The sequence below is a fragment of the Hyaena hyaena genome, unplaced genomic scaffold (assembly GCF_003009895.1).
Source record: "Hyaena hyaena isolate Hyena2069 unplaced genomic scaffold, ASM300989v1 scaffold_221, whole genome shotgun sequence".
NCBI lineage: Eukaryota > Metazoa > Chordata > Mammalia > Carnivora > Hyaenidae > Hyaena > Hyaena hyaena.
In genome coordinates, this window is record NW_024080853.1 from 36,404 (window position 1) to 64,054 (window position 27,651).

At 38.0% G+C, this 27,651-nt stretch overlaps 2 protein-coding genes across 2 annotated transcripts in view; both read left to right on the forward strand.

Annotated features, from left to right (window-relative positions):
- The first annotated feature begins 1,643 nt into the window (after positions 1-1,643).
- ZNF641 (zinc finger protein 641) overlaps positions 1,644-27,651 on the forward strand; it is a 72,416-nt gene continuing 46,408 nt past the window's right edge. Inside the window, exon 1 of the mRNA XM_039243101.1 lies at positions 1,644-1,708. The gene's annotated coding sequence lies outside the window, so the exon portion shown is untranslated. The remainder of the gene's footprint in view (positions 1,709-27,651) is intronic.
- On the forward strand, positions 15,891-16,802 carry LOC120239018 (olfactory receptor 8S1-like). The gene has a single exon (XM_039243103.1). The coding sequence runs from the start codon at positions 15,891-15,893 to the stop codon at positions 16,800-16,802; it is 912 nt and encodes a 303-aa protein (XP_039099034.1).

Consider the following 27,651-nt stretch of genomic DNA (forward strand, 5'->3'; position numbering starts at 1 on the left):
ATGGATCAAGAAGATGTGGTTTATCTATACAATGGAATACTACATGGCAATGAGAAAGAATGAAATCTGGCCATGTGTAGCAACATGGATGGAACTAGAGGGTGTTATGCTGAGCGAAATAAGTCAGGCAGAGGAGGACAGATACTATATGTTTGCACATATAGGTGGATTAGGAGGAACTTAACGGAGGACCATGGAGGAGAAGAAGGGGAGAAATAATGGGGGAGAGGGAGGGAGGCAAAGCATGAGAGATTCTTGAATGCCGAGAACAAACCGAGGGCTGATGGGGGTGGGAGGGAGGTGAAGAGGGGGGTGATGGGCATGGAGGAGGGCACTTGTGGGGGTGAGCACTGGGTGTTATATGGAAACCAACTTGATGATAAACTGTTTTTTAAAAAGATCAATGAAATGATAACCTTGTAGCAAAACTGATCAGTATGAAAAAATGAAAGAGGAACTTCACCAGAAATTTTACCAATATTAAAAGCATAGTTAGGGAGGCTGGGTGGTTCAGTCAGGTAAGCTTCCAACTCGGTTTTGGCTTAGGTCATGATCTCACAGTTTTGTTAGTTTGAGTCCCACATCAGGCTCTGTACTCCAAACATCTGATACCAGGCAGGAAATTTATGAATGGCAATTATTATTCATTCTTTATGAATTTTGAGTGATTCTAGATGAACAAAGTCAGATCTTTCTTAAGTTCAGGAAAAAATTCCTCTGTTGTGCCAATGAATATTAGGCCAGCCCCACTTTCTTAGTTCTCATCTTTGAAAAAGCTAATTCTTCTATGTTATTTTCTTTCTGATCATTTAAAAAGTCATCTATCTCCTTCCTCCATGTTTTATAAAAAAGAAAACATAGTTTTTCTTTATCATCATTTATTTCATTTATTTCTGTGCATGGAATTAATATTTTTTTAATCTCAGGCTTCAGAACTCAAACTGGTTATCACTTGTACCTTCTGACATTCTCTTGGTGCCAGACCACTGATCCGTTCAAAGCTCCTCTTGCACACTGAAAACTTGCTCCAGTAAAGTTCAGGATTTCCTAGGCCCCAGGAACAGCTGGCTCCAGGTGTTCAAACAATGACATTAGTCCTTTGTACTTGCCTCTCTCCAGATTTTAGCTTATCTTCATTGATTTGGCTTTATTCTCAGCCTCTCTACACAGTGGGAAAGTTGTCCACTGGCAGTTCTAGACTTAACATTTTCCTTAGTTTAAAATCTCAGAGGTAGAGAGTTTCTCTCTCTCTCTCTCTCTCTCTCTCTCTCTCTCTCTCTCTCTCCCTCCCCTTCTCTTCCTCTCTCCTTCTCACCCTCTACCCAAATATTTATATCTTATATCAGATCTCATTAAATGACTCAGATCAGCTCTGTGTGGATTACATGTCCATTCTTGGGATTAATCTCTGTGGTTGACAATCCAATATGGAGCAAATGAAGAGTCATCTATAAATGGAAAGAGAGATGCAGAAAAGATAAAACATGAATGTCCATTTCACTTAGCTTATAAACATACTACATTTTCCTCCTTTACCATCGAAGTTTTTGGTGCATGATATATCATGTTTAACTTTTTCAGATTATAATATACTGTCTCTAATCCCTACTTCCTCCCAACTCAATTGTTTTCTAGAATGAGATTTCACAAGGAGGTATATGGAGGTTAAATGAAAATACGTTAGAAGATGAAATAAATGTGTGAAATGGTAAGCCAATCAAATAATTTTTAATTCAGCATTTCTCATGTGTTTCTACATCTAAAAGCCAATTTCCAAAATGCAATTTCTCAAAGGACTGATATCTTAACACATCTAATGAAATAGTTCTAAAATCTATAAGGAACTCACCAAACTCCACACCCGAAAAACAAACAACCCAGTGAAGAAATGGGCAGAAGATATGAACAGACACTTCTCCAAAAAGGACATCCAGATGGCCAACAGACACATGAAACGATGCTCAGCATCCCTCCTCATCAGGGAAATACAAATCAAAACCACACTGAGATACAACCTCATGCCAGTCAGAGTGGCTAAAATGAGCAAATCAGAGAACTCTAGATGCTGGCGAGGATGTGGAGAAACAGGCACCCTCCGACACTGTTGGTGGGAATGCAAACTGGTGCAGCCCCTCTGGAAAACAGTGTGGAGGTTCCTCAGGAAACTAACAATAGAACCCCCCTATGACCCAGCAATAGCCCTGCTAGGAATTTACCCAAGGGATACAGAAATGCTGAGGCATAGGAGCACATGTACCCCAATGTTCATAGCAGCACTCTCAACAATAGCTAAAACATGGAAAGAGCCCAAGTGTCCATCAATGGACGAATGGATCAAGGAGATGTGGTTTATCTATACCATGGAATACTACATGGCAATGAGAAAGAATGGAATCTGGCCATGTGTAGCAACATGGATGGACCTTGAGGGCGTTATGCTGAGCGAAATAAGTCAGGCAGAGAAGGACAAATATCATATGTTGCACGTATAGGAGGATTAGGAGGAACTTAACAGAGGACCATGGGGGAGAAGAAAGGGGGAAATGGTGGGGGAGAGGGAGAGAGGCAAACCATGAGAGACTCTTGAATACTGAGAAACAAACTGAGGACTGATGGATGTGGGGGGGAGGGGGGAGATGGGCATGAAGGAGGGCACTTGTGGGGATGAGCACTGGGTGTTATATGGAAACCAACTTGACAATAAACTATTTGTAAGAAAAAAAAAAGTTCTGTGATAGTCCTGTGGTGATGGAGCTGGGGGATGTGGTTAAGGAGTAAGGGCGAGAATAGTAATAACAGAGGAACCAAATTTTGATCACCTCAAATTTGTCATTAATAAATAATATTTTTAAGTGTGAGAAAGCGTTGAGAAGAATACTTGGATGTAGTAGTTGGGAAGTACAGTGAAAGTACAGAGGACCAATATCACTACTCGAGATGGTGTTTATAATTTTTATTTTGAAAAAGGACAGTGTAGTGGTATAGGCTTTATATTAGCTCAAAATGTCTTTTCAGGTTCAAGCTCTGAAGTTCTCCATTGTTTCAAACAGGTATGAATGCAGAGGTTTTTATCTTTTTGGTTCACTAATATGTCCCTAGTAATAAAAACAGTGATTGGCAGATGGTAAACATTCAATAAATAAACATTAAATAAATATGTTTAATGAATCTGTGGAAATAATTGTCATTTGTCAGTTTCTCTGTTAATGTAAAAGACATCAAGAAATTTCCTCATATTGAACTATTATTTCATTTTTGCAAAAAGCAGCATTAGGTCATGGTTTATCACTTTTTAATATTATGATGTATTCTCTTTGCTAATATTTTACTCAAGATGTTTTATATCAATATTAGTCTTTTTTTCCTATGGTCTGTTTCATGGAGCTTTAGTATTAATATTATACTTGCTTAATAAAAAGAACTTGGAAGCTTGCTTTTTCTATTCTGTGGAACAATTTATATAGCATTAGGACTATCATTTCTTTAAAGATTTGGTAGAAATCACAGTGTAATATCCTTGGCTTATTGCTGTTGGCAATGGAAGAGAAAAGAGAACAGTGGGGAAATGAATCTTTAATTACTTTTTTCCTATATTTTATGATAGCTAGTTGATTATGGTTTCTGTTTCTTCTATATCTATGGTTATTCATACATTATTACTTATCATTTCAGTGATTTTTCCTTCTTTTTTAATGAGTTGATTTCTTTTAAGACAAACTCTTGGAATAATTCAGATGCTTCTTCCACTTAATTTCTTTCAGCTGTGTTTTTATGGGCTCTTTCCTTTTACTTTCCTCAATTTATGATACAGAGAAAGAAGAGAGAGTGTATAAGTAGGAAAGGGGAAGAGAGAATCCCAAGCAGGCTCTGAGCTGGCAGCCCAGAGCCTGGAGTCCAGTGAGGGGCTCAATCTCACAAACTGTGGGATTATGACCTAAGCCAAAATCAAGTCAGGAGTTTAACCCACTGAGGCATTCAGATGCCCCATTTCTTCCTATTTTTGCTTATTAATATTCCACAATAGTCGATATATTATGGTTTTCAAAACATTTGCTAGATACCAAATTTTGGTTTTGCTTTCCTCTTTTCCTGTAAGAGATGGTTCAGATGACAAGGATAGTTTACAAATTAATAATTAATTTATAGTGTTATTACATTTAATAAAATGTTATCTATATAATTTTTGATTTGACAAAATTTATTAAGGTTTTCTTTCTAGACAAATAAAATACATAGTTCATTTTAAAATATTCTATGTGTTATAAAGTTATACATAACTAAGTTTTACTACTGACATCATCCACATCCTCATTTTTCCCCCTCTAGTTCTAGGATGAACTAAAGAGTTGAATTAAGGTCTTCTTCTTTTGTTTTTGCTTTTTTTTTTACTTTGGGTTTATTTCTTTGTTTTTTTTTAATTTAATATAATTTATTGTCAAATAGGTTTCCATACAACACCCAGTGCTCATCCTAACAAGTGTACTTCTCCATGTCCATCACCCACTTTCCCCTCTATCCCACCCTCCATCAACCCTTAGTTTGTTTTCTGTATATAAGAGTCTCTTGTGGTTTGTCTCCCTCCCTCTATGGAACTTCTTTGTTTCCCCCTTCCCTTACCTCATGGTCCTCTGTTAAGTTTCTCAAGATCCACATATGAGTGAAAACATAAGGTATCTGTCTTTCTCTAACTGACTTACTTCACTTAGCATAATATCCTCCAGTTCCATCCACATTGCTGCAAATGGCAGGATTTCATTCTTTCTCATTGCCATGTAGTATTCCATTGTATAGATAAACCACATCTTCTTTGTCCATTCATCAGTTGATGGACATTTAGGCTCTTTCCATAATTTGGTTATTGTTGAAAGTGCTGCTAGAATCATTGGGGTACATGTGTGCCTATGCGTCATCCCTCCTGTATCCCTTGGGTAAATTCCTAGCAGTGGTGTTGGTGGCTCATAGGGTAGTTCTATTTTTAAATTTTTGAGGAACCTCCACACTGTTTTCTAGAGCAGCTGCACCAGTTTGCATTCTCATCAACAGTGCAAGAGGATTCCCATTTCTCCATATCCTTGCTAGCATCTAGTCTCCTGACTTGTTCATTTTAGCCACTCTGACCAGTGTGAGGTGGTACCTCAGTGTTGCTTTAATTTGTTTTTCCTGATGATGAATGACATTCAGCATAGTTTCATGTGTCTGTTGGCCATTTGGATGTCTTCTTTAGAAGAGTGCCTATTCTTGTCTTCTGCCCATTTCTTCACTGGATTGTTTGTTTTTCAGGTGTGGAGTGTGGTGAGTTCCTTGTAGATTTTGTATACTAGCCCTTTATCTGATATGTAATTTGCAAATATTTTTCCCCATAATGTTGGTCGTCTGTTAGTTTTGTTGATTGTTTCCTTTGCCGCGCAGAAGCTTTTTATGTTGATGAGGTCCTAATAGTTTATTTTTGCTCTTGATTCCCTTGCCTTTGGAGATGTGTCAAGTAAGAAATTGCTGTGGTTGAGGTCAAGGAGGTGGTTTTCTGCTTTCTCCTCTAGGGTTTTGATGGTTTCCTGTCTCACATTCAGGTCCTTCATCCATTTTGAGTTTATTTTTCTGTATGGTGTAATAAAGTGGTACAGGTTCATTCTTCTGCATGTTGTTGTCCAGTTCTCCCAGCACCATTTGCTAAAGAGACTGTCTTTTTTCCGTTGGATACTCTTTTCCTGCTTTGTCAAAGATTAGTTGGCCATACATTTGTGGGTCCAATTCTGGGTTCGTTATTCTATTCCATTAGTTTATGTGTCTGTTTTTGTGCCAATACCATACTGTCTTGATGATTACAGCTTTGTAGTAGAGGCTAAAGTCTGGGATTGTGATGCCTCTTGCTTTGGTTTTCTTCTTCCATATGTCTTTGGCTATTTGGGTTTTTTTGTGGTTCCATACAAATTTTAGGATTGTTCTAGCTTTGAGAAGAATGCTGGTGCAGTTTTGATTGGGATTGCATTGAATGTGTAGATTGCTTTGGGTAGGATTGACATTTTTACAATATTCCTCCATTCCGTGAGCATGGAATATTTTTCCATTTATTTGTGACTTCTTCAATTTTCTTCATAAGTTTCCTGTAGTTTTCAGCATACAGATCTTTTACATCTTCAGTTAGGTTGATTACTAGGTATTTTATGGTTCTTGGGCTAATTGTAAATGGGATCAGTTTCTTGATTTCTCTTTCTGTTGCTTCATTATTGGTATATAAAGATGCAACTGATTTCTATACACTGATTTTGTACCCTCAACTTTGATGAATTCATGTATCAGTTCTAGCAGACTTTTGGTGGAGTCTGTTGGGTTTTCCGTGTAGAGTGTCATGTCATCTGCAAAAAGTGTAAGTTTGACTTCTTCTTTGCCAATTCTGATGCCTTTTACTTTTGTTGTCTGATGGCTGAATCTAGGACTTCCAACACTATGTTAAACAACAGTGGTGAGAGTGGACATCCCCTCATGTTCCTGATCTCAGGGGGAAAGCTCTCAGTTTTTCACCATTGAGAATGATATTAGATGTGGGATTTTCTTAAATGGCTTTTATAATGTTTAAGTATGTTCCTTCTCTCCCAACTTTCTTGAGGGTTTTTATTAAGAAAGGATGTTGTATTTTGTCAAGTGCTTTTTCTGCATCTATTGACAGGATCATATGCTTTTTTTTTTTTTTTTTTTCAGGATCATATGCTTCTTATCCTTTCTTTTATTAATGTGATGTGTCACATTGATTTGTGAATATTGAACCAGCCCTGCATCCCAGGAATGAATACCACTTGTTCATGATGAATACTTTTTTTAATATCTGGTTGAATTTGATTTGCTAATATCTTGTTGAGAATTTTTGCATCCATGTTCATAAGGTATATTGCCCTATAGTTCTCCTTTTTTGTGAAGTCTCTGTCTGTTTTGGGAATCAAAGTAATACTGGCTTTATAGAATGAGTCCAGAAGTTTTCCTTCCATTTCTGTTTTGTGGAACAACTTGAGAAGGATAGGTATTAACTCTGATTTAAATGTCTGGTAGAATTCCCCTGGGAAGCCATCTGGTCCAGGACTCTTATCTCTCTTTTTGGGAGATTTTTGACAACTAATTTCTTCACTAGTTATGGCTCTGTTCAAATTATCTATTTCTTCCCATTTGAAGTTTGGTAGTGTGTGGGTGTCTAGGAATTTGTCCAATTCTTCTAGGTTGTCCAGATTGTTGGCACATAATTTTTCATAATATTCTCTGATAATTGCTTATATTTCTGAGGGATTGATGGTAATAAATCCATTTTCATTCATGATTTTATCTATTTGGGTCTTCTCTCTTTTCTTTTTGAGAAGCCTGGCTAGAGGTTTATCCATGTTATTTTTTCAAAATCCAACTTTTAGTTTCATTGATTTGTTCTACTGTTTGTTGTTTTTTATTCTATATTGTTTATTTCTGCTCTGATCTTTATTATTTCTCTTCTTCTGGGTCTCTTCTTCTGGTTCCTTTAGCTGTGCTATTAGATTTTATAGGTCTTTATTAATTTGGTTCAGTGTATTTCTAGCATTTCTGATTATTTTGGAGGCTAATTTTTTTTTTGGAAACGGAGCTACTCACAATGATCCTTTTTTTATCATAAAGAATAGTCATTTATTATAAAATACTCTTCTTTGACATGAATAATATTTTTACCAGTAACTAAACTTTACCTTTTACTAAACTCTTAGCCATGTGCCTTCTGTTTGTTTCTATTTATCTGGTATAATTTTATCTATCCTTGTTCTTTCATTTTGGAATCATTCTAATTATGTTTGTTTTTTGTCTACACTATATTTACATTTGGCTTATAACATAAGGCATTTTAATTTTAATAAATGAGTTTATCTTGTTTACACTTACTGATATGATAAATATGGATAAAGTTCCTTAATATGTTATATATATAAACAGTATACATGTGTTTATGTTCATGTCTCCAAAGCCAACATTATGCTTAATGGCATAACACTAAAAACATTTCCATAATCACTACTATGTAAATATATATAATATTAAGTATTCATGGAATATTTCTGGAGGCATTAGTGAATACAACTAGATAAGAAATGAAGAATAAAACCTGTAAAGAAAAGGGTAACATTAGGATATTTGTAAAGGATATGATCGTTTACCTGGGAAATCTGGGAGATCTATACTCAGAACTGTTACAAATGATAAAAGAACTTAAAATGTGACTGGATAAAAGGTAATAAATAGAAATCAATAGTCTTCATATCTTCAGACAACAATTAATTAGAAGACATAATGGAAGAAATGAACATTACAGTAGCAATAAAAAATACAAAAAAAACTGGGAATAAACTTAATTAAATGAGCAAGAACTATTAGAAGAAAACTATTAGAAGAAAACTTCAATCAAGGGAGCCAAAAGAAGATTAAACAAATGAATAAGTATATCTTTTAATTAAGTGATAGAACTCAGAATAATGAAGATCTCATCTCTATCTAAAAAGCCTATGGATTTAACATAGTCTCAATAAAAATGGCAACAAGCTTCTTTTAGAATTGAATGAGTTCTTTCTAGAATTCAGAGGGAAAAATAGGAAAAAAAAAAAAAAAAAGCAAGAATAGTCAGTAAATTTCCAGGAAAAAAAAATTGCAGTGGGAAATTAGTCCTTTAGAATATAATATCGTGTTATAGGGATCCAATAACTCAAACATATGCATGAATGTACAGGATCGTCCATAAATGAGCCCAAATGTATACAGACAATTTAGAATATGTAAAAGATGCTAATTCATATCAATAGGCTGAAGATGGGCTATTGACTGGAAGTCATGGGATAATTGGTAGCTCTCTGTGAAAAATGAATTCCTGTCTTGTAGCAAAATAAATTCCAAACGGATTAAAGAAAAATAATGAAACTACAAAAATGTGGAAGAATTTTTTAATATTTTATGAGTAAAATGTCTTCATAAGTATGACCAAAATAGTTGAAACTATACAATAAAAGATTAATAAATTGAACTATATCAAAATTTTTAAAGTTATTCAAAGAAGAAACACTTTAAGGAAAATGGGAAGACAACAAAAAACTAGGAAAAAATTTCAAGAAGAAACACTTTAAACAAATTGAAAGGACAATAAAACTAGGAAAAAATTGCAACTTATATCACTCAATTCTCTAAAATACAGTAAGTGGCTATGAATCAATGTAAAAAGGTCAACCACCGGTATAAAACTGGGCAATTACATAAACAGAAAGTTCACCAAAAAGAAAAAAATATGGGCTCTTAAACATATTAAGATATGTTAAATTCACCTAAAATAGAGATAATTGCAAAATAAGACTACAGTGAGATTTTTAAAGGCTATTAGCTTGGCGAAGATCAAAAAGTTTGATAAGACACTGTTGGCAAAAGTATGGGAAATACAAACTAATATACATTGCTAATGAACTTCTTAAAAAGTTTTATTTATTTATTTTTTGAGAGAGAGAATGAGCAGGGGAGGTAAAGAGAGAGGGGGAGAGAGAGAATTCTTTTTTTTTTTTTTTTTTTTACAAATAGTTTATTGTCAAATTAGTTTCCACATAACACTCAGTGCTCATCCCCAAAGTGCCCTCCTCCATGCCCATCTCCCCCTCCCCCCCACATCCATCAGTCCTCAGTTTTTGTCAGCATTCAAGAGTCTCTCATGGTTTGCCTCTCTCCCTTTCCCCCACCATTTCCGCCCTTCTTCTCCCCCTTGTTCCTCCGTCAAGTTCCTCCTAATCCTCCTATACGTGCAAACATATGATATTTGTCCTTCTCTGCCTGACTTATTTCGCTCAGCATAACACCCTCAAGGTCCATCCATGTTGCTACACATGGCCAGATTTCATTGTTTCTCATTGCCATGTAGTATTCCATGGTATAGATAAACCACATCTTCTTGATCCATTCATCTGTTGATGGACACTTAGGCTCTTTCCATGTTTTAGCTATTGTGGAGAGTGCTGCTATGAACATTGGGGTACATGTGCTCCTATGCCTCAGCATTTCTGTATCCCTTGGGTAAATTCCTAGCAGTGCTATTGCTGGGTCATAAGGGAGTTCTATTGTTAGTTTCCTGAGGAACCTCCACACTGTTTTCCAGAGGGGCTGTACCAGTTTACATTCCCACCAACAGTGTAGGAGGGTGCCCGTTTCTCCACATCCTCGCCAGCATCTAGAGTTCTCTGATTTGCTCATTTTAGCCACTCTGACTGGCGTGAGGTGGTATCTCAGTGTGGTTTTGATTTGTATTTCCCTGATGAGGAGGGATGCTGAGCATCGTTTCATGTGTCTGTTGGCCATCTGGATGTCCTCTTTGGAGAAGTGTCTGTTCATGTCTTCTGCCCATTTCTTCACTGGGTTGTTTGTTTTTCGGGCGTGTAGTTTGGTGAGTTCCTTATAGATTCTGGATATTAACCCTTTATCTGATATGTCATTTGCAACTATCTTTTCCCATTCCGTTGGTTGCCTATTAATTTTCTGGGTTCTTTCCTTGGCTGTGCAGAAGCTTTTAATCTTGATGAGGTCCCAACAGTTTATTTTTGCTCTTGATTCCCTTGCATTTGGGGATGTGTCAAGTAAGAAGTTGCTGCGGTGGAGGTCAAGGAGTTTGTTTCCTGCTTTCTCCTCTAGGGTGTTGATAGTTTCCTGTCTCACGTTCAGGTCCTTTATCCATTTTGAATTGATTTTTGTGCATGGTGTGAGAAAATGATCTAGTTTCATTCTTCTGCATGTTGCTGTCCAATGGGAGAGAGAGAATTCTAAGCAGGCGCTGAACTTTCAGCCCAGAGCCTGACTCAGTGCTCAAACTCACAAACTGTAAGATCACTACCTGAGCCAAAATCAAGAGTGGGACACTTAACCAACTGAACCACCCAGGTGTCCTGCTAATGAACTTTAGTACAACTTTCATGAAGAGAAATCTGGAAATCTCTATAAGAATGCTTTAATCAAATATATTCTTTCTTAGGAATTAATCTTACCAATATTCTCACAACTGTGCAAATGAAAACACATACAAGGATAATTGTTATATTTCCCTATGCAGGCAGGGAGCTCTGTTTTTTCACTAATGTCTTCCTGAGCATCTTGGAAGAGTTCCTTAGCCATAGTAGATGTTCAAGATATTTGGTGAATAAATGAAAGAATGATGAAATCTTGGCTATTTCCATTTATAAAGTACATGTTAAATAAATCATAGTAGTACTCTTATATAGTGGACCACTAGACAGCCACTTAAAAATGAAGCAGCTCTGACACCCAAAACTAATGTAACAATGAGTGTCAGCTATACATCAGTTTAAAAAAAAAAACCCAGCATTTTGTATGGAGAAAATATGGTCCTCCATTAAGAGAATCCTACAAACCACAGTCTTCAATGCCCTTGTAAAATATCATCTCTAATATCTCTATGTCTGAGAAATTGTTTTTATTCAGAAACGTGAACTATGACCTCTGAGTCCTTAAAAAATAAAAATAAAAATAAAAAAACATGAGACAGCTCTGTATTTATCAATATGGCATGGTCTTTAAAATAAATTGATAAGTAAAAAAATAAAGTTGCAAAATAGGATATAGACTATACTGTCATTTTTTTTGGTGAAAATACTATATACACATATGTGGCTATACTCATAGACTATTTCTGGAAGTTTATACAAGTAAAATGGAAAACAGTTCTTGCATCTAAGAAAGGGATTAAATAATTGAGGAGCAGGGATTGGAGAGAAATTTACTTTTTGTACCATGGATATGTATTAAAGGATCTTTTTAAATTATGAAAAACTAAAGATATTTTCAAGTATGCAAAGACTAAGGGAATTTATACTCATGACTACATTTACTAAAAGAATACTTCCACAAGAAATAAAGTGATCCGAGAGGGAAGGACTAGAGTATAAGGGGGAAAACTCTGATAATAAAAATATGTATGTTTGTAATTTAATTTTTGATTGTTAAAATAGCTATTTCCAGTCTATTTTTAATAAATTATAGAAAACAATAACTCAGCAGATAGGGTAGGATTATCAGGTGAATATTTAAAACACGATGGAATCATCCTTCACTTGTCCAGGAACAAGATTCTTTATCTCTCAGGCTCTACAGTAGCCATTTTAATGGTTTGTTTGCTCCCAGACTCAATTTCCTCCCACCTGTCCAATGGTTCTGTAATGACTCAGGATAAACTCTGAGTTCCTTAGCATGTCATATAGCAGGGGTAAACAAACTTCCCTTTAAAGGGTAGGGTAGCAAACATTTTAGGCTTTGTGGGTCATATGTATAGTGTCTGCTGTAACCACTCAACTCCATCATATATGAAAGCATCCCTGAGCTTAAGTAATGCAATGCAAAATTATTCCCCCTAGTGAAAAATGGGGTCAACTAGATACTTTAGAATACAAAAGATATTTTAATATGTTTATATTCTTAGTACAAAGGAATAACAGAAAGAAACTGATGATAAAAACAGATAGTTGGCATAGTTGAAGGAAAAGGACCCAGAGGCTCAGGATGAAATGGGAGTTGAAATACACATATAGGTGGTAGTTTTAGATTCAAGGCAGATGCCTCTACTAAAGAAAGGGCAGAGAAACACATGTGTAAGTAGGAAATCAAGATAATTGAAGAGTTCCTGCCTCATACCTCTAATTGCACTTACAATGCCATGTGAGAAGAATGTAGGGGAAAAAACATAGCATACCTGAAAACTAGAGTTTGGAGTAAATCCAAAAGAGAAAAGAGAATGTTAGACTTTGTATATGAATATATGGGTGGTGTGTGTGTGTGTGTGTGTGTGTGTGTGTGTGTGTGTGTATGCGTGCACCCATGCTACCAGACTTGCCGATGCCTCTATGTACATACTCATGTGGCTGAGGTTGAGAAACCCTAAACTGAGCTTTATTTGTCAGATTCTGCATCATGCCTTATGCTTTTCTTGGAAATGTTTCTGCATCCACACTTTTGAATCAAGCCAGCCCTTCAAAGTCAGTACCAGATCTCAAATGACTCTGATACTTCAGCGTCCCTCATGGGCAGTGAGCAGTCCCAGGCTCCCTGAGGTCTTTCCTCATGCTCATCTCCCAGGGTTATCTTGGCAAAGAGATGGCCAAAGAGAATAGGATTTGAGAAATATAAGGCTCGTACAAACTGGTCAGGAGCTCTTCTCAGGATTCAGGTAGGTTACTACAGGAAGACTGACAGGAGTTCATGACTTTTAGCAAGGCCCAGAAAAGTCCCCAGTGCAGAGAATGCCAGCCCTTTAGGCATTAGCTAGAGCTGATCCCAAAGGCTCTGATCCTAGAAAATGTTAGGATATAAAATTGATTTTTCCCAGGGCCGAGCTAGGGCACTCTCATCCCACTTGCCCAACTGTGGTGGGGTGGTGGTGGTGGGGTGGATAGGCAGTCTGGTTCAGAATCCCAAATAGGAGCCAGATTTAAACAATCCATCTCAGGAGGGAAAAATGCCCAATTTTCATGGGTTTGCATAACTGGGAGGAATCCTGTTCTGACCCAGATTCCTCATGGTATTGAAAAAGAAGTAACATCAAACATAAGAGAAATACGTTGCCTAAAGTAAACAAGTAGACCAATTTTACCCCCTGGGAGTAGAATCCCATGAGATGTGCACTTCTGTCCATCTGAGATCTCTCTTTCTCCTCTGTTCATGTCCCTGGTCCCTGACACTAAAGCAAGTCTTTTGGCATGAAGCTGTCACGAGGGCATTGTCTCAAATGTATGCCATAGAAGGAGTAAAGGAAGCAGAAGGAGTCCTTCTCATTCCCTCTTGCCTGACTTTCATTAATAGTTCTAAGGTCTTATGGCTTTAGAGATAGCAGGAGATCATTAAGTTATATTCCTTGTCTCCCAACAAGAATAATTGGCAGAGAAGACAGACTGGGAGTTCAGTCTCTTAGCAAGTTTCAGAGGTGGAGATTTTGATGCCTTTGCTCTAATTGTCAGAACTGGGTATGAGAAAGGAAGTCTTCTTGACCTGAAAAGGCAATGCCACTACCCACAAATATTCCCACAGAAGGGCACAGATCACCCTTTTTTTTTTTTTTTTTTTTTGAGTTCATTTATTTATCTTGAGAGAGGGAAGGAAAATGCAAGTCAGGAAGGGGCAGAGAGAGACAGGGGGGGGGGGGGAGAGAGAGAGAGAGAGAGAGAGAGAGAGAGAGAGAGAGAATCCCAAGCAGGATCTGCAGTATCAGTGCAGAGCCCATTGTGGGGCTTGAACTCATGAACTGTGAAATCATATACTGATCCAAAGTCAGACACTTAACTGACTGAACCCCCCACCCCCAGGCACCCCCAACAACCCACCCTTCTTACTCTCTTCCTATCCCTTCTTTTAGTGGTCAGTTGCCTTCCATGAAACTCCTCAGAACAGTTTCTCCAGAAATTTGTCTTCAACCACTTAAAAGCCTTCTTAAATAAGTTCATGTCAACCACATGAGACAGATATGAATGTTCTGTTTTAAAGATGTGAAAAATTGTCCTTCAGAAGGGTTAAGTGACTTGCTTAAGTTCACATAGCTTTCAGTTCTTAGGTCCAGCTGTTTAATTTTAAGCACAGTGCTATATTTAAGACACAGCTACACAGTCCTCTAAGCATATCTTAAATGACTCAAAAAATATGTCATTCCTCTGCTGGCTGTGTTGTGGTAGGAGGAGCACTGGACTGAGAACAGAACTTTCTGTTTCATTCCTGGCTGTTCTGGGGATCAGCTGTATGATGCAGAACAAGTCACCTCATCCTTGTAGGCCTTCATCTCCCCACTCTGAGATCCTATGAGAACCTGACTTGATGGGCTTAAGGACAGAGCAAGCTTGCCTGTGGCACATTTAGCCATTCCCACACACGTTTCTCCAGTTTGCAGTATGAGCTTGGAGTGACAGGTTGCCCTTGAAGCATCTTGACACGTTTGGAAAGCCCTGTGCAATCTACAGTAGCATTTTCCAAGTCCCTTCTCCACACCTTTACCCAAAACTCAGACAATGAGATGGTGAGTTCTCTAGTCCTTGGCTTTAGGATTCAAACCTAAATATAAAAAGACTTGAAACTAAATTGTCTGTTTTCTGAAACAGTTTCACTTGACACCTCATATTCGTTTGTTCTCATTAAGTATACTCTTAAGAATCAAAGCATGTAGTTTGACTTGGGTTCCAAAGATGTTTGCTGTATTCAGTGACAGAATTAGTGAGATCAGTTGTGGAGGGCCAAAGGACAGAGACTCTGAAAGTCATTGTTATAGGTTGCCTAGGACTGATGTAACAAAGTACCAGAAACTGGCTTAAAACGATAGAAAGGTATTGTCTCACAGTTCCAGAGGCTGATGTAAGACCACTCTGCCCCTGAAACTTGTATGAAAAAATCCTTTCTTGTCTCTTCCTAGCTTCTGGTGGTGGTTGTTAATCATTGGCATCCCTTGGCTTGCAGCTGTGTCATCCCAATCTCTGCCTGTGTTGTCACATGGGTGTCTTCCCTCTGTGCGTCTATTTTCACATGGTGCTCTCCTCTTCCTTCTAAGGACTCCAGCCATATTGGATTAAGAGCCTATCCTATTCCAATATGAGCTAATCTTAATTTACCACACCTGGAATTATCCTAATTCCAAGTAAGGTCACATTGTGAAGTGCTGGGGGTTAGGATTTCCAACATATTTTTGGGAAGGAAGGGATACAATTCAACCCATGGCGATCACAATTGGAAATACTGAACTTGTTTACCTTTCTTATTTTCAAGCTGAAAGGACTATTTCCTGAGAAGTTTTAGGGTGTGGGAGCGACATTCTGATTACTAAAGACTGCTCAGATTCTGTAATACAGTTGATTTCTTTCTAGGGATGGAATTTATAAACAGCCATGGACAACTTCACTTTCTTCAGTGAGTTCATCCTCCTCGGGCTGTCTGCTGACTGCCACATCCAGACTCTGCTCTTTGTGATGTTCCTGGGGACTTACCTCCTGACTCTGATGGGCAATCTGGTGATGATCCTGGTGATCAGAGGGGATTCTCACCTCCACATCCCCATGTATTTTTTCCTTGGACACCTGTCCTTCCTAGATATCTGCTTCTCCTCAGTTACTATGCCCAAAATGCTACAGAACTTCCTGTCTCAGAAGAAAAGCATCTCGGTGTGGGGCTGTATCACCCAGAGTTTCTTTTTCCTTCTCTGTGGATGTGCTGAAGCCAGTCTTCTCTCTGCTATGGCATATGACCGCTATGCTGCCATCTGCCATCCTCTGCTCTATACCATGGTCATGAACAGGCCTCTCTGCATGGTAATGGTCAGTGCAGCATGGGGAATGGGATTTCTGAACTCACTAGTAAATAATGTTTTCATCCACAATTTACATTTTTGTGGGTCGAACATCATCTCACACTTCTGTTGTGAGCTGCCTTCACTCTTCCCTCTATCATGTACTGATCCCACTGCCAACAAGTTCCTTCTGTCAGGGTCCAGTGCATTTCTAGGGCTGCTGACACTTCCCCTGATCCTCTTCTCTTACTCCAGAATCATTTCTGCCATTCTGAACATCTGCTCCTCTGAGGGTCAAGCCAAAGCCTTCTCCACCTGTTCCTCCCACCTCACTGTGGTGCTCTTGTTCTATGGGACAGCTCTATTTAGGTACATCAGCCCTGCCTCAGGCTCAGTGTTGGAGCGAGTGGTCTCCATTCAGTACAGTGTGATCACATCCTTGTTGAACCCCCTCATCTACAGCCTCAAGAACCAGGAGGTGAAGGCTGCTCTGCAGAGGATGCTGAGGCAGTAAATGCGCTCCTCAGATGAGAGATTCTCTGTGTGGTGTTCAGTCAGAGAAAGGGGAGGAGAGATCTTCAGATATATCTTGACTGGATAAAAGACACTTGAGGTCAGTGGTTCTCTAAGTGTCATCCCCAAATCAGCAGCATCTGTGAGCTTGCTAGAAAGGCAGATTCTCAGCCCCAACCAGTAATCTACTGAATCAACAGTAGAGCTCAAAGATCTATGTTTTAGTCAACTAGGTGAGTGTGAGAAGTATGAGGAAAAAATGTTCTAGGACAGCTAATGTGTTTGAGAAACCTGTCTTTGGTGAAAGACAAAATATTAACATCTCAAAATGAAGAGTCTCTTTTAAATGGGAGAATTGGTCTGTCAGGTAGTCAATATGAAGGCATTTGATTGTGTGATCTTATGATCACACCCTCTGCAAGACTGGAAAAGAGAAAAATAAAACCTATATTACTTTAAAACCTTGGAAAAAGGTAAAGAGCTCCGCTGAAGGCAGACCAGCCCATTCCTTCCACCATCCTTTGGGACCTGTCATTCTAAAAGAGTCTTTAGACAGAGCATAAAGTCAAGGGACAGATGTTCCAGAACAGTGACTCACAAGTGCTTCTTTCACCTCACCTGAGAGCACCTGAGGTCATCAAATAACCAATGTGCCTGGTTAGTGGTCACTAGTTTGTCCTAGAGAGTAAAGATGGCCTGAGGCTATGGTGGAAGGACTAGACTAGATGAGCTGTCACTTCCTGTGCAAGTGCTGTCACTGAGAACCTCTGCTTCCTGACTTGGTTGCTGGGCCATGCTGTCAGGAACTCTAGGGGCTGAGTTCTTGCTTCTTTACATTTTGTCACAAGACCACCTTTTCCATATTCTTCCTAAAGGTCTGCAGGCCCACCTCAGTCTTTATTTTAGAGCATTCCCAGAGCCTTAGGAGCTCCATGTGTGGCCCTCATCATATCACTCTCTCTCCTGTCCTGAATTACACAGTACTTGGTACTCATTCCCTTGCTTTTATTTAAAGGTTGCCACTTATTTGTGATCCCTAAATAAGACTAGTGAGTTTTGCTTGTTCTTGAAATTCATATGAGTAGAATCATACTGTAAGTTTTTTTTCTATGACTTGTTTCTTTCACTTAACATGATTTATTCATGAGTTTTTAGGTATATCTTCATAAGCAGCATAGAGCTGCAGTTTGATTATTGTATCCTGTCTGAAAATTACTTGAGAGAAGAGTTTAACCAACAATTATTACAGTAATCACTGGTGTGTTCAGATCCATTTCTATGTTTCCCACTTCTTCTGTAACTTACTTTTATTTCTCATTCATTTCTCTCCCCATTTTTCCCTCTATTTTTTGAGAGCTATCCTATTTTTCTTTTCTTTTTTTCATCATACTAACTTTATGTAACAAAATCTAAAGCTAGTATCTTTATCTTCTTCTAAAATAAAGATTATAAAACACTTTAACTCCAAGCAACACCATCCCAAATTTATATGCCTCTTAAATCCAGTATTTTAGTTTTTCCTTTTCCCCCCACAAATTAGACATTAACATTACTATTTTATTTAATCAGTCAGCTTTTATTTAAATTTGCCTATATATTTATCATATCTTGGTTCACTCTGTCTTTTTTAAAAATGATATGGTTGTTATTTATTTAATATTTACAGTTGCTGAAGAAATAATTTATGAAAAATATATTTGTGAAGGTACAATTATAGACAAAATACAAAATTATATATAGCATAATGATATTTTATAACATAGGAAAAATAAAAGATTTGAAATGATTTGTATTTTCACTATACATTCTATAGATTGCTATACCTTACTAAATTAAAAAAAACCTTTGTATTATAGTATAAGATTAGAGGTGATATCAGTATTTCCTGTGCATGCCAATAAAACATACTAGAATTGCCAACTACAAATATTGACTTTTCCGATAAAATTTATCATTACTTTTGGGATTGTTTTATTAAACCATAATGCTTGTTATCTGTTATGAAACCATAATACTTGGGGAGTACCTGGGTGGCTCAGTCGGTTAAGTGTCTGACTTTGGTTCAGGTCATGAAGTCGCATTTTCTAAGTTCGAGCCCTACATCGGGCTCTGTGCTGACAAGCTTAGAGCCTGGAGCCTGCTTCAGATTCTGTGTTTCCTTCTCTCTCTACCCCTCCCACACTCATTCTCTGTCTCTCTCTTTCGCAAAAAAAAATGAATAAACATTTTTAAAAATGTTTTTAGGTGTCTGGGTGGCTCAGTCAGTTAAGTGTCTGACTTCAGCCCAGGTTATGATCCTGCTCATGGGTTCAAGTCCTGCATCAGGCTCTGTGCTGACAGCTGCTTCAGATTCTGTGTCTCCCTCTCTCTCTCTGCCCCTCCCCTGCTCATGCTCTGTCCCTCTCTCTTTCTCTCAAAATAAATAAGTGTTTAAAAAAATTTTTTTAACCATAATACTTGGGACCTATATGTATTTTTTATAGAAGGGACTACAAATATTTTGCCAATATTGAATAACATTTTGGGTAACAGTGACAAATGACACATTGATAATTTATTCCTGTGGTGGTACCCACTAGCCCACTTGCACTTGAGACCCTAATGAAATGCAGGAAAACTCACCATATCTTTCTGTATCTGAGAACTTCCATTAGTGATCATTTTCTCATGTCCAAATTTGATCCTCTGTGTCAGTCTGTTAATGATGAATTGTTTTTGTTTGCCTGAAAATTACTTTATTTCTTGAAAGGCAATTTTTCTGGCCATAAATTTCTAGGTTGTAGCCTGAGTTAACTTCTCATAGAAAGTATATATATTTCTTTCTATCTGTTACCTTTGAGTCAGCCCTACTTCAAATTAAATTCTCTGCTTGACATGTTTCAGAGCACACACAGAGACAGCATGAATTCAGACTTCACACTTGCCTGAGCACCAGCTGTGGTTTTGAATTTGCAGGAAACATCCTCTTCTCCCTGTACCCAACATTAATGTCAAAAGGGGCAATTTTCTAATGGCCCCCATCCCCATGGTAGATTAGTTCTTAATTATGCTTCCACTGAGATTGTAACACCTTATTTCTTTTATTTTTTATTTATTTTGTTTTTTAATATAATTTATTCTCAAGTTAGCTAACATACATTGTATACAGTGTGCTGTTGGTTTCAGGGGTAGATTCCCATGATTCATTGCTTACATACAACACCCAGTGCTCATCTGAACAACTGCCCTCCTCAAGGCCTGTAATCATTTCCCCCTCTCTCCTGCCCCCCAAATCAACCCTCAGTTTGTTCTCTGTTTTTAAGAGTCTCTTATGGGTTTGCCTCCCTCTCTGTTTGAAACTGTTTTTCCCCTTCCTTTCCCTCATGGTCTTCTGTTAAGTTTCTCAAGTTCCACATATGAATGAAAACATGTGATATCTGTCTTTCTCTGACTGAGTTATTTAACTTAGCATAATACTCTCCAGTTCCCTCCACACTGTTGTGAATGGCAGGATTTCATTCTTTCTCATTGCCAAGTAGTGTTCCATTGTATATATAAATCACATCTTCTTTATCTGTTCATCAGTTGATGGACATTTGGGCTCTTTCCATGATTTGGCTATTGTTGAAAGCGCTGCTATAAACGTTGGGGCACAAGTGCCCCTGTAAATCAGCATGCCTGCATCCTTTGGATAAATTCCTAGCAGTGCTGTTGGTGGCTTATAGGGTAGTTCTATTTTTAATTTTTTGAGGAACCTCCACACTGTTTTCCAGAGTGGCTGCACCAGTTTGCATTCCCACCAACAGTGCAAGGATTCCCATTTCTCCACATCCTTGCCAACATCTATTGTTTCCTGAGTTGTTAATTTTAGCCACTCTGACAGGTATGAGGCGGTATCCCAGTGTGGTTTTGATTTGTATATCTTTGATGATGAGTGATTTTGAGCATCTTTTCATGTGTCTGTTGGCCATCTGGAAATCTTCTTTAGAAAAGTATCTATTTATGTTTTCTGCTCATTTCTTCTCTGGATTATTTGTTTTTGTGTGTATGTGTGTAGAGTTTGTAAGTTCTTTATAGATTTTGGATACTAACCCTTCATCCTGTATGTCATTTGAAATATCTTTTCCTGTTCTGTTGTTGCCTTTTAGGTTTGTTGATTGTTTCCTTCACTGTGCAAAAGCTTTTTATCTTGATGAAGTTCTAGTAGTTCATTTTTGCTTTTATTTCCCTTGCCGTCGAGTAGGAAGTTGCTATGGCTGAGATCAAAGATTGTTTCCTGTTTTCTCCTCTAGGGTTTTGATGGTTTCCTGTCTCACATTTAGGTCTTTCATCTATTTTGAGGGGTTTTTTTGTGTGTATATGGTGTAAGAAAGTGTTCCAGTTTCGTTCTTCTGCATTTTGTCTAGCACTATATTTCTAACAATTATATAATTCTTGCTATGTACCAGGCATTCTAAGAACTTCATGTATATTAACTAATTTAATGCTCTGAACAATACTATGACATAGATAATATTATTTTCCTCATTTTACAGACTTAGAAACTGATGCACAGAGAGGAAAAGTGACTTTCCCAAAGTCAGTGCGAGAGCTGGGACTTAAACCTAGGCAGTTTGGGCGAGAGCCTATACTCATAACTGCCAGGCTATACTGCTTCTGGGATTTATTCTAATGAATGTTTGTCAAATTCGCTGTTTAGAATTTTCTTATTGAAATTATTTCTATTAGGATTCCCCTTTTAGACTCCCTAGCCTAGCTGGTCTCTAGGTTTTATCTCTTTCCCCCTGCATCAAACTGGTTAGGGTACTTGCTTAGCTTCTAGGAATTCTGCTTTCACTTCATTTGTGAGTTCTGAAGAACCAAAAATGTCATCTTGATAACCCATTAATTTTTTAATGTGTACTTTGATTTGTTCCTTGAGGTAGCCCTGGAAAGGAAAACAGACAGACAAACAAATGGAACAAAATACGCAAACTCCCAAACAAATCAAACAAACAAGCAAACACAACACACAAACACACACACACACACACACACACACACACACACACACACAAAGGACAGTCTAGAAGCATAAAACCAGAAATCCCAGCTACAAAGAGAGAGCAAAGTGGAGGCAGTGCTGATGGAAGAGCATATACAAAGAGAGAAATGACAGCGGTGGGGAGAAAGAGAAATTGTACATTGACCAGACAGAGAGACTAAAAGGCTTAATCCAGGGAGAGAGAAAGGAGAATACAGCAGGAGGCGAAGAGAAAAAAATGAAGATAATGTTATCCAGAGAAACTATATAGTTTGATTATTTCAGAGAGAGAGAAAGGAAGGTGAAGAAGGAGGTATAGAACATGCATCAGGAGGATGGCTTAAATATGTTTAATCAAGCCTATAAGCAAGATAACCAGCCCAGAGGAGGGGAGAGATAAGAACGAGAAAGGGAGAATATATCTGAATAGCAAGAAATGATGTAGAATTAATCACAGCAATGCAGCAGTGCTGGTTGGTCTTGGGGGGAAGGGCTGTCTGTTTCAGCAGCATCTATATAGCTCCTGTATAAAAAAGCAGTTACCCGGTTCAGATGTGTGTGGTTTGGTGTAGGTCATCTTGTGTCCACTGTGGGTCCTGCGTTGGTGGTTGTGGGGAGAAAAATGGCGACCCCCTAGTCCCTTCTCCTCAAACCAGGTGTCCCCAATCACTCCTTTGGATTCGTTCTCACTGTGTCTCGGGCGCAGCCAACTTGGGCGTATGTTCCACACCCAGCAGCATTCCAGGCTCTAACTGTGCACATTAATGATGCCACCTGAAATGTAATCCCGCAAGCTAGGGGACCAAGTAGAGGACCGAGCCAGGGACCAGTTCCTCCTGATGCTGATGTGTCCCTTGTGTACCATCTATCCTGGAGGTAATTTCTGGGATCAGGGCACCCAGCCCAAAGAAAGCTCCGCAGTTAGAGATGGGCTCTCTTTCCGAAAGCCCTGCAGTTAGAGATGGGATGATAGGATCCCTCTCTGACCCTGGCTGAGGTTTTTCTCTTGTCCAGATACAGTTCTACACTTCCCCAGCCATTCTTTCTCTTCCCTTTGTCTCTCCACAGAAGGGGATCCCTCCCCTCCATGCCTCCATGTCCCGGCCCGTTTTTATCTTCCCCAGTTTATAATCACACATCTATGAGACTTTCTTCTTAGTGGACTCCGTCTCCTTTCCTCCCAGTCTTTTAAGGTCCAAAGTCCTTTGGATTCAGCCCTTCTTTGTTTGAGAGATGCAGGCGGGAAGTACAGAGCTCCCTACTTCTCTGCCATCTTGGCCTGCTGCCCAGCCCGATTTCTGACCCAGGCCTCTCCTAACTTCCAAACTTGTCATCAACATCTTGAGCATTTATATTATGCTTTATTAAGATTCCCTGTTTTCAATAAAATATAACTGCATTATATTGAGTTATGATATGCATAGTGATTGTTTCAAAAATATAAATTTATCCTTTGGAGTCAGCTCCTGGTTTGTTTGAAAGCAGCAAATGGTCTTGATTCCTTCAGAGAAAAAGGGCCTTGGTAAAAAACATAACCAGTCGCATGTCTCATTTAGAATATCTGATTTCCCTAGAACTTCATCTTTAAGAAGCTGCCATCTGAGATATATTTAGAAAATAGCATTAAAAAACTTGGTAACCAATAAATCTGATGAATGAGGAAAAAGAAAGAATCTGATTTCATTTGATTTGGGTTAATATGAACTATTTCATAATTAAGGAATAATTGGAATTTTTGTCAGTTTTTTCCATTGTAAATGATATTATAACTAACATCTTTGTGCCTAAACACTGGTCTTCATTTTAGGGTGTTTCATTATGATAGATTTCCAAAAGTAGACTTACCAGGTCAAACTGTATTACTGTGCCATCTTTATAGATTCTGGTCGTACCAGAGCTTGAAAGATGGAGTCACATAAACCATAACCAAAAGTTTCTGGGGAAGGAGGCTCACTTTCGTCACCTACTATTGGTTGTTTATTCCCTCCCTCATGACCTGCCTTTATTTATGGGAAACCTTAGGGGTATTTCTTGGCTCTCTAACCATGTCTTCTCAGTTTCCATAAACTGCCAAGAGCATTTGCATGGAAATATTGAAATGGCCCTAAACAAAACCACTGATGCCAGTACCTGGACAGAATGGATCTTTTTGCAACATTCCGGATTCTGATCTAGGAAAATGAAATCTCTGTTCACTTAGATTTTCTACTTAGGAAACAGGTGATTTTTCTTTTCAACTTTATTTATTTTGAGAGAGAATGAGAGAGAGTGAGGGGGAGAGAGAGAATCCCAAGCAGGCTCTGCACTGTCAGCACAGAGCCCAATGTGGGCTCAATCTCCTGAACTGTGAGATCATGACCTGAGCCAAAATCAAGAGTCAGATGCTCAACTGACTGAACCACACAGGCACCCTAGTGATTTATCTTCACAGTGATCCTATATATTTCTTATTCAGGATTAGTCTCAGTTATTTTATTTTATTTTTTTTTACAAATAATGTAAATAAAATCTATTTTTCTCTTATGTCTTCTAAGTGATTATTACTGGCAAAGAAAATGTATAATAATGAAAATTATGACATCTACCACATATATGATATTTGTTATATATTGACAAGTAAATTTATGCTAATAGTCTTAGAAAAGCACAATGTGTTTTCTTTTACTCTCACACTCACAACACTTGCATGGCCAGATGTGTGGGGTTTTTTTCCCCCACTGTCCAATTCTCTGCCACTATCTGGGTGTACAACTCAATTCAATTCTGATATTGGGGTTAGCACAAACCTGGGAAGTAAAAGGCTTAATCCTGCAGTTGGCTTAGTACAACTTCAGATACCAATCACAAGTCCAGTTGTCACCTGTGCCTCTGACCAACCCTCTATAAATCAGACGTTCCCACAATCTCCTCCTTGGGTTTGATAATTTGCAAGAACAGCTCACAGAATTCAGGAAAATAATTTACTGACTAGATTACCAGTTTATTATAAAGGGACATGACTCAGGAACAGGCAGGTAGAAGAGATGCATAGGTCAAAGTATGGGAGAAGAGTTATGAGCTTCCATTCTGGGGACCACATTCCTGGATTCTCCACAGTTTGGTAACCTGGAAGCTCTCCAAACCCCATACTTTAGGCATTTTTATGGGGCTTCATCACATAGACATGATTGATTCACTTATTTTCCAGCCCCTCTCCCCTCTCCAGTGGATGGTAGGTAGGACTGAAAGTTTCAAGTGTCTACTCATGGCTTGATTTTTCTAGTAACCAGTTCTGTCCAGGAGCCCACCCAGAGCTGATGTGCCTATCATTCCAGAAATTGTGAGGGACTTAGGAGCTCTGTGTCGGATGCTCTTATCACTCAAGGAATTACAAGGATTTAGGAGCTTTGTGTCAGTAACTGGGGTCAAAGCCAAATACTAGCAGGAACAAGGGGCAAAGGCCAATATATATTTTTATCATTTCACAAGTAGGTACCTCCGCCCCACACATGGCATCGCTTCCCTAATTCAAAAAGTGTATATACCCTTTTAAATTAAAAAACCCTTCAATATTATCAATATTCTCTTATTTTATTATAACATTAAAATATGTTCAAACAAGATGTAACTTCCTTACCTTTATGGCATATAATACACTGTGAAACCAAACCAGTCTTACTAATTAAACTTGAAAAATGTTACAAAACAAATATTACAAAATTAACTACATTAATGGGATAGATACTATCCTTACACATAACAGCATTATCTTTGGTTTAGTAATACAGAAGTGTATTTGTTTGGTTTATGTTTGGCCAATTTTATCCATTTGATTCTGACTATAATGGATTATCATTTGAGTCACTGTAATTATCACTGTTGTTTATTTTTCTTTTTAACAATGACTCTCTTTATCTACTAAATGCTATTTTAATGAAACAGTCAATTTAATGCTATTTCAGTGAAATACTGAAAAAAACATTGTTTAATGAAAAGTCTTTCATTGCTAGTTAATAATGTAGTTACTGGTGATTATTTCGAAATTTCACTGCACTTTGATGTCTTTCACCCTCTACTTAGCCCAAGAAATGATTAGTCTTCAGTATTTTATGTCATTTGCCTGTAACAATTAAAATGACCCATCACTATGGAATCTTTTAACTGTAAATTATCACTGCAAAAGAGAAATATATTCTAATTGGTAACTATTAAAATAATTAAACATGAATAAAAGAATAGAAGATAATTGTGGGATTTCTACATTATAACTGCCAACCTAATAGAAGCCATTCAGCTTAACACATCAAATTTAACTTCCATTGTTATTTCTTCTCTGATCTATGGGTTATATGAGGATATGGCTTATTTTCCAAACATTTAGGGATTCTCTAGCTATTTTTAATTGAAATACCGAAATAACATTAAATTGATGGTTTCTTTTTTTTTTTTTTTTAATATTTTATTTATTTCTAGCAGAGAGAGAGAGACAGCGTGAGCAGGGGAGGGTCAGAGGGAGAGGGAGTCACAGACTGAAACAGGCTCCAGGCTCTGAGCTGGCAGTCAGCACAGAGCCCGACGCGGGGCTCGAACCCACGAACCCCGAGATCATGACCTAAGCGAAAGTCGGACGCTTAACCGACTAAGCCACCCAGGCGCCCCTCCATTTCTTCTTTTAGTTTAATTTTTTGCTTTATATATATATTGAAGCTTTGTTAGGTGCTCTGTCAGTCAACTATTGCTGCACAATAAGCAACCACAAAAACATTTAGTGACAGCAGTAGCTATTTAGATTTATCGTTTGTAGGTATACAAAGCAGGTGAGGTAGCTGAGTGTTAGACTGAGGTCTGCAGATTGGCTGGGCTTGCTTCCTGGCTGTAGTCTGTTCCACATGTCTCATTCTAGGTAGGCAATGCCTACCCAGGGCTCTTATTCTCATCATGGAGGGTGGTGGACATTTGTTGAACAATGATCTAATTTACATGTGCTTACAAATTTAGAATTGCTATGTTCTTAGGGTGCCTGGCTGGCTCAGTTCATTAAACATCGGACTCTTGATTTTGGCTCAGGTCATGATCTTGCGATTCATGGGTTCAGGCCCTGTGTTGCGCTCTGTGCTGACGGTGTGGAGCCTGCTTGGGATTTGCTCTCTTTCCTTCTCTCTCTGCCTCTCCTCTGTGTTCTGTCTGTCTGTCTCAAAGTAAATGAATAAACTGAAAAAATTTAAAAAGTTGCTATGCTCTTGTTGGGTTGATTTTTCTATCATTATTAAACGTGTCTTATCTCCAGTAATTTTTTCCCTTAAAATTACTTTGTTATTAATATAGTTTCACAAACTTCGTTTGGTTAATGTTGTTTATATATCATTTTCTATCCTACTATCATCCTTAAGTGTCTTTATATTCCAGATATGTCACTTGTAAGTAGCATACAGTTAGATTTTGTTTTTTTAATCCATTGTGATTATCTGTACCTTTTCACTGGGGGTATTGAGTCAATTTACATTTAATACAATTCGGTTACTCATATAATCTGGTTTAAATTTACCACCTGACTCTTTTCTAAGTCCCAAGTGTTCTGTTCCTTTTTTCTCTCCTTTCCTGCTTTTTTTGAATTTACTGAGAATTATTATTCTATTTTTCCCTCCATTAATTTGTTTTACATTTTTTTCACTATTTTCTTTTTTTTTTTTTACAAATAGTTTATTGTCAAATTAGTTTCCACATAACACTCAGTGCTCATCCCCAAAGTGCCCTCCTCCATGCCCATCCCCCCCTTACCCCCACATCCATCAGTCCTCAGTTTTTGTCAGCATTCAAGAGTCTCTCATGGTTTGCCTCTCTCCCTTTCCCCCACCATTTCCGCCCTTTT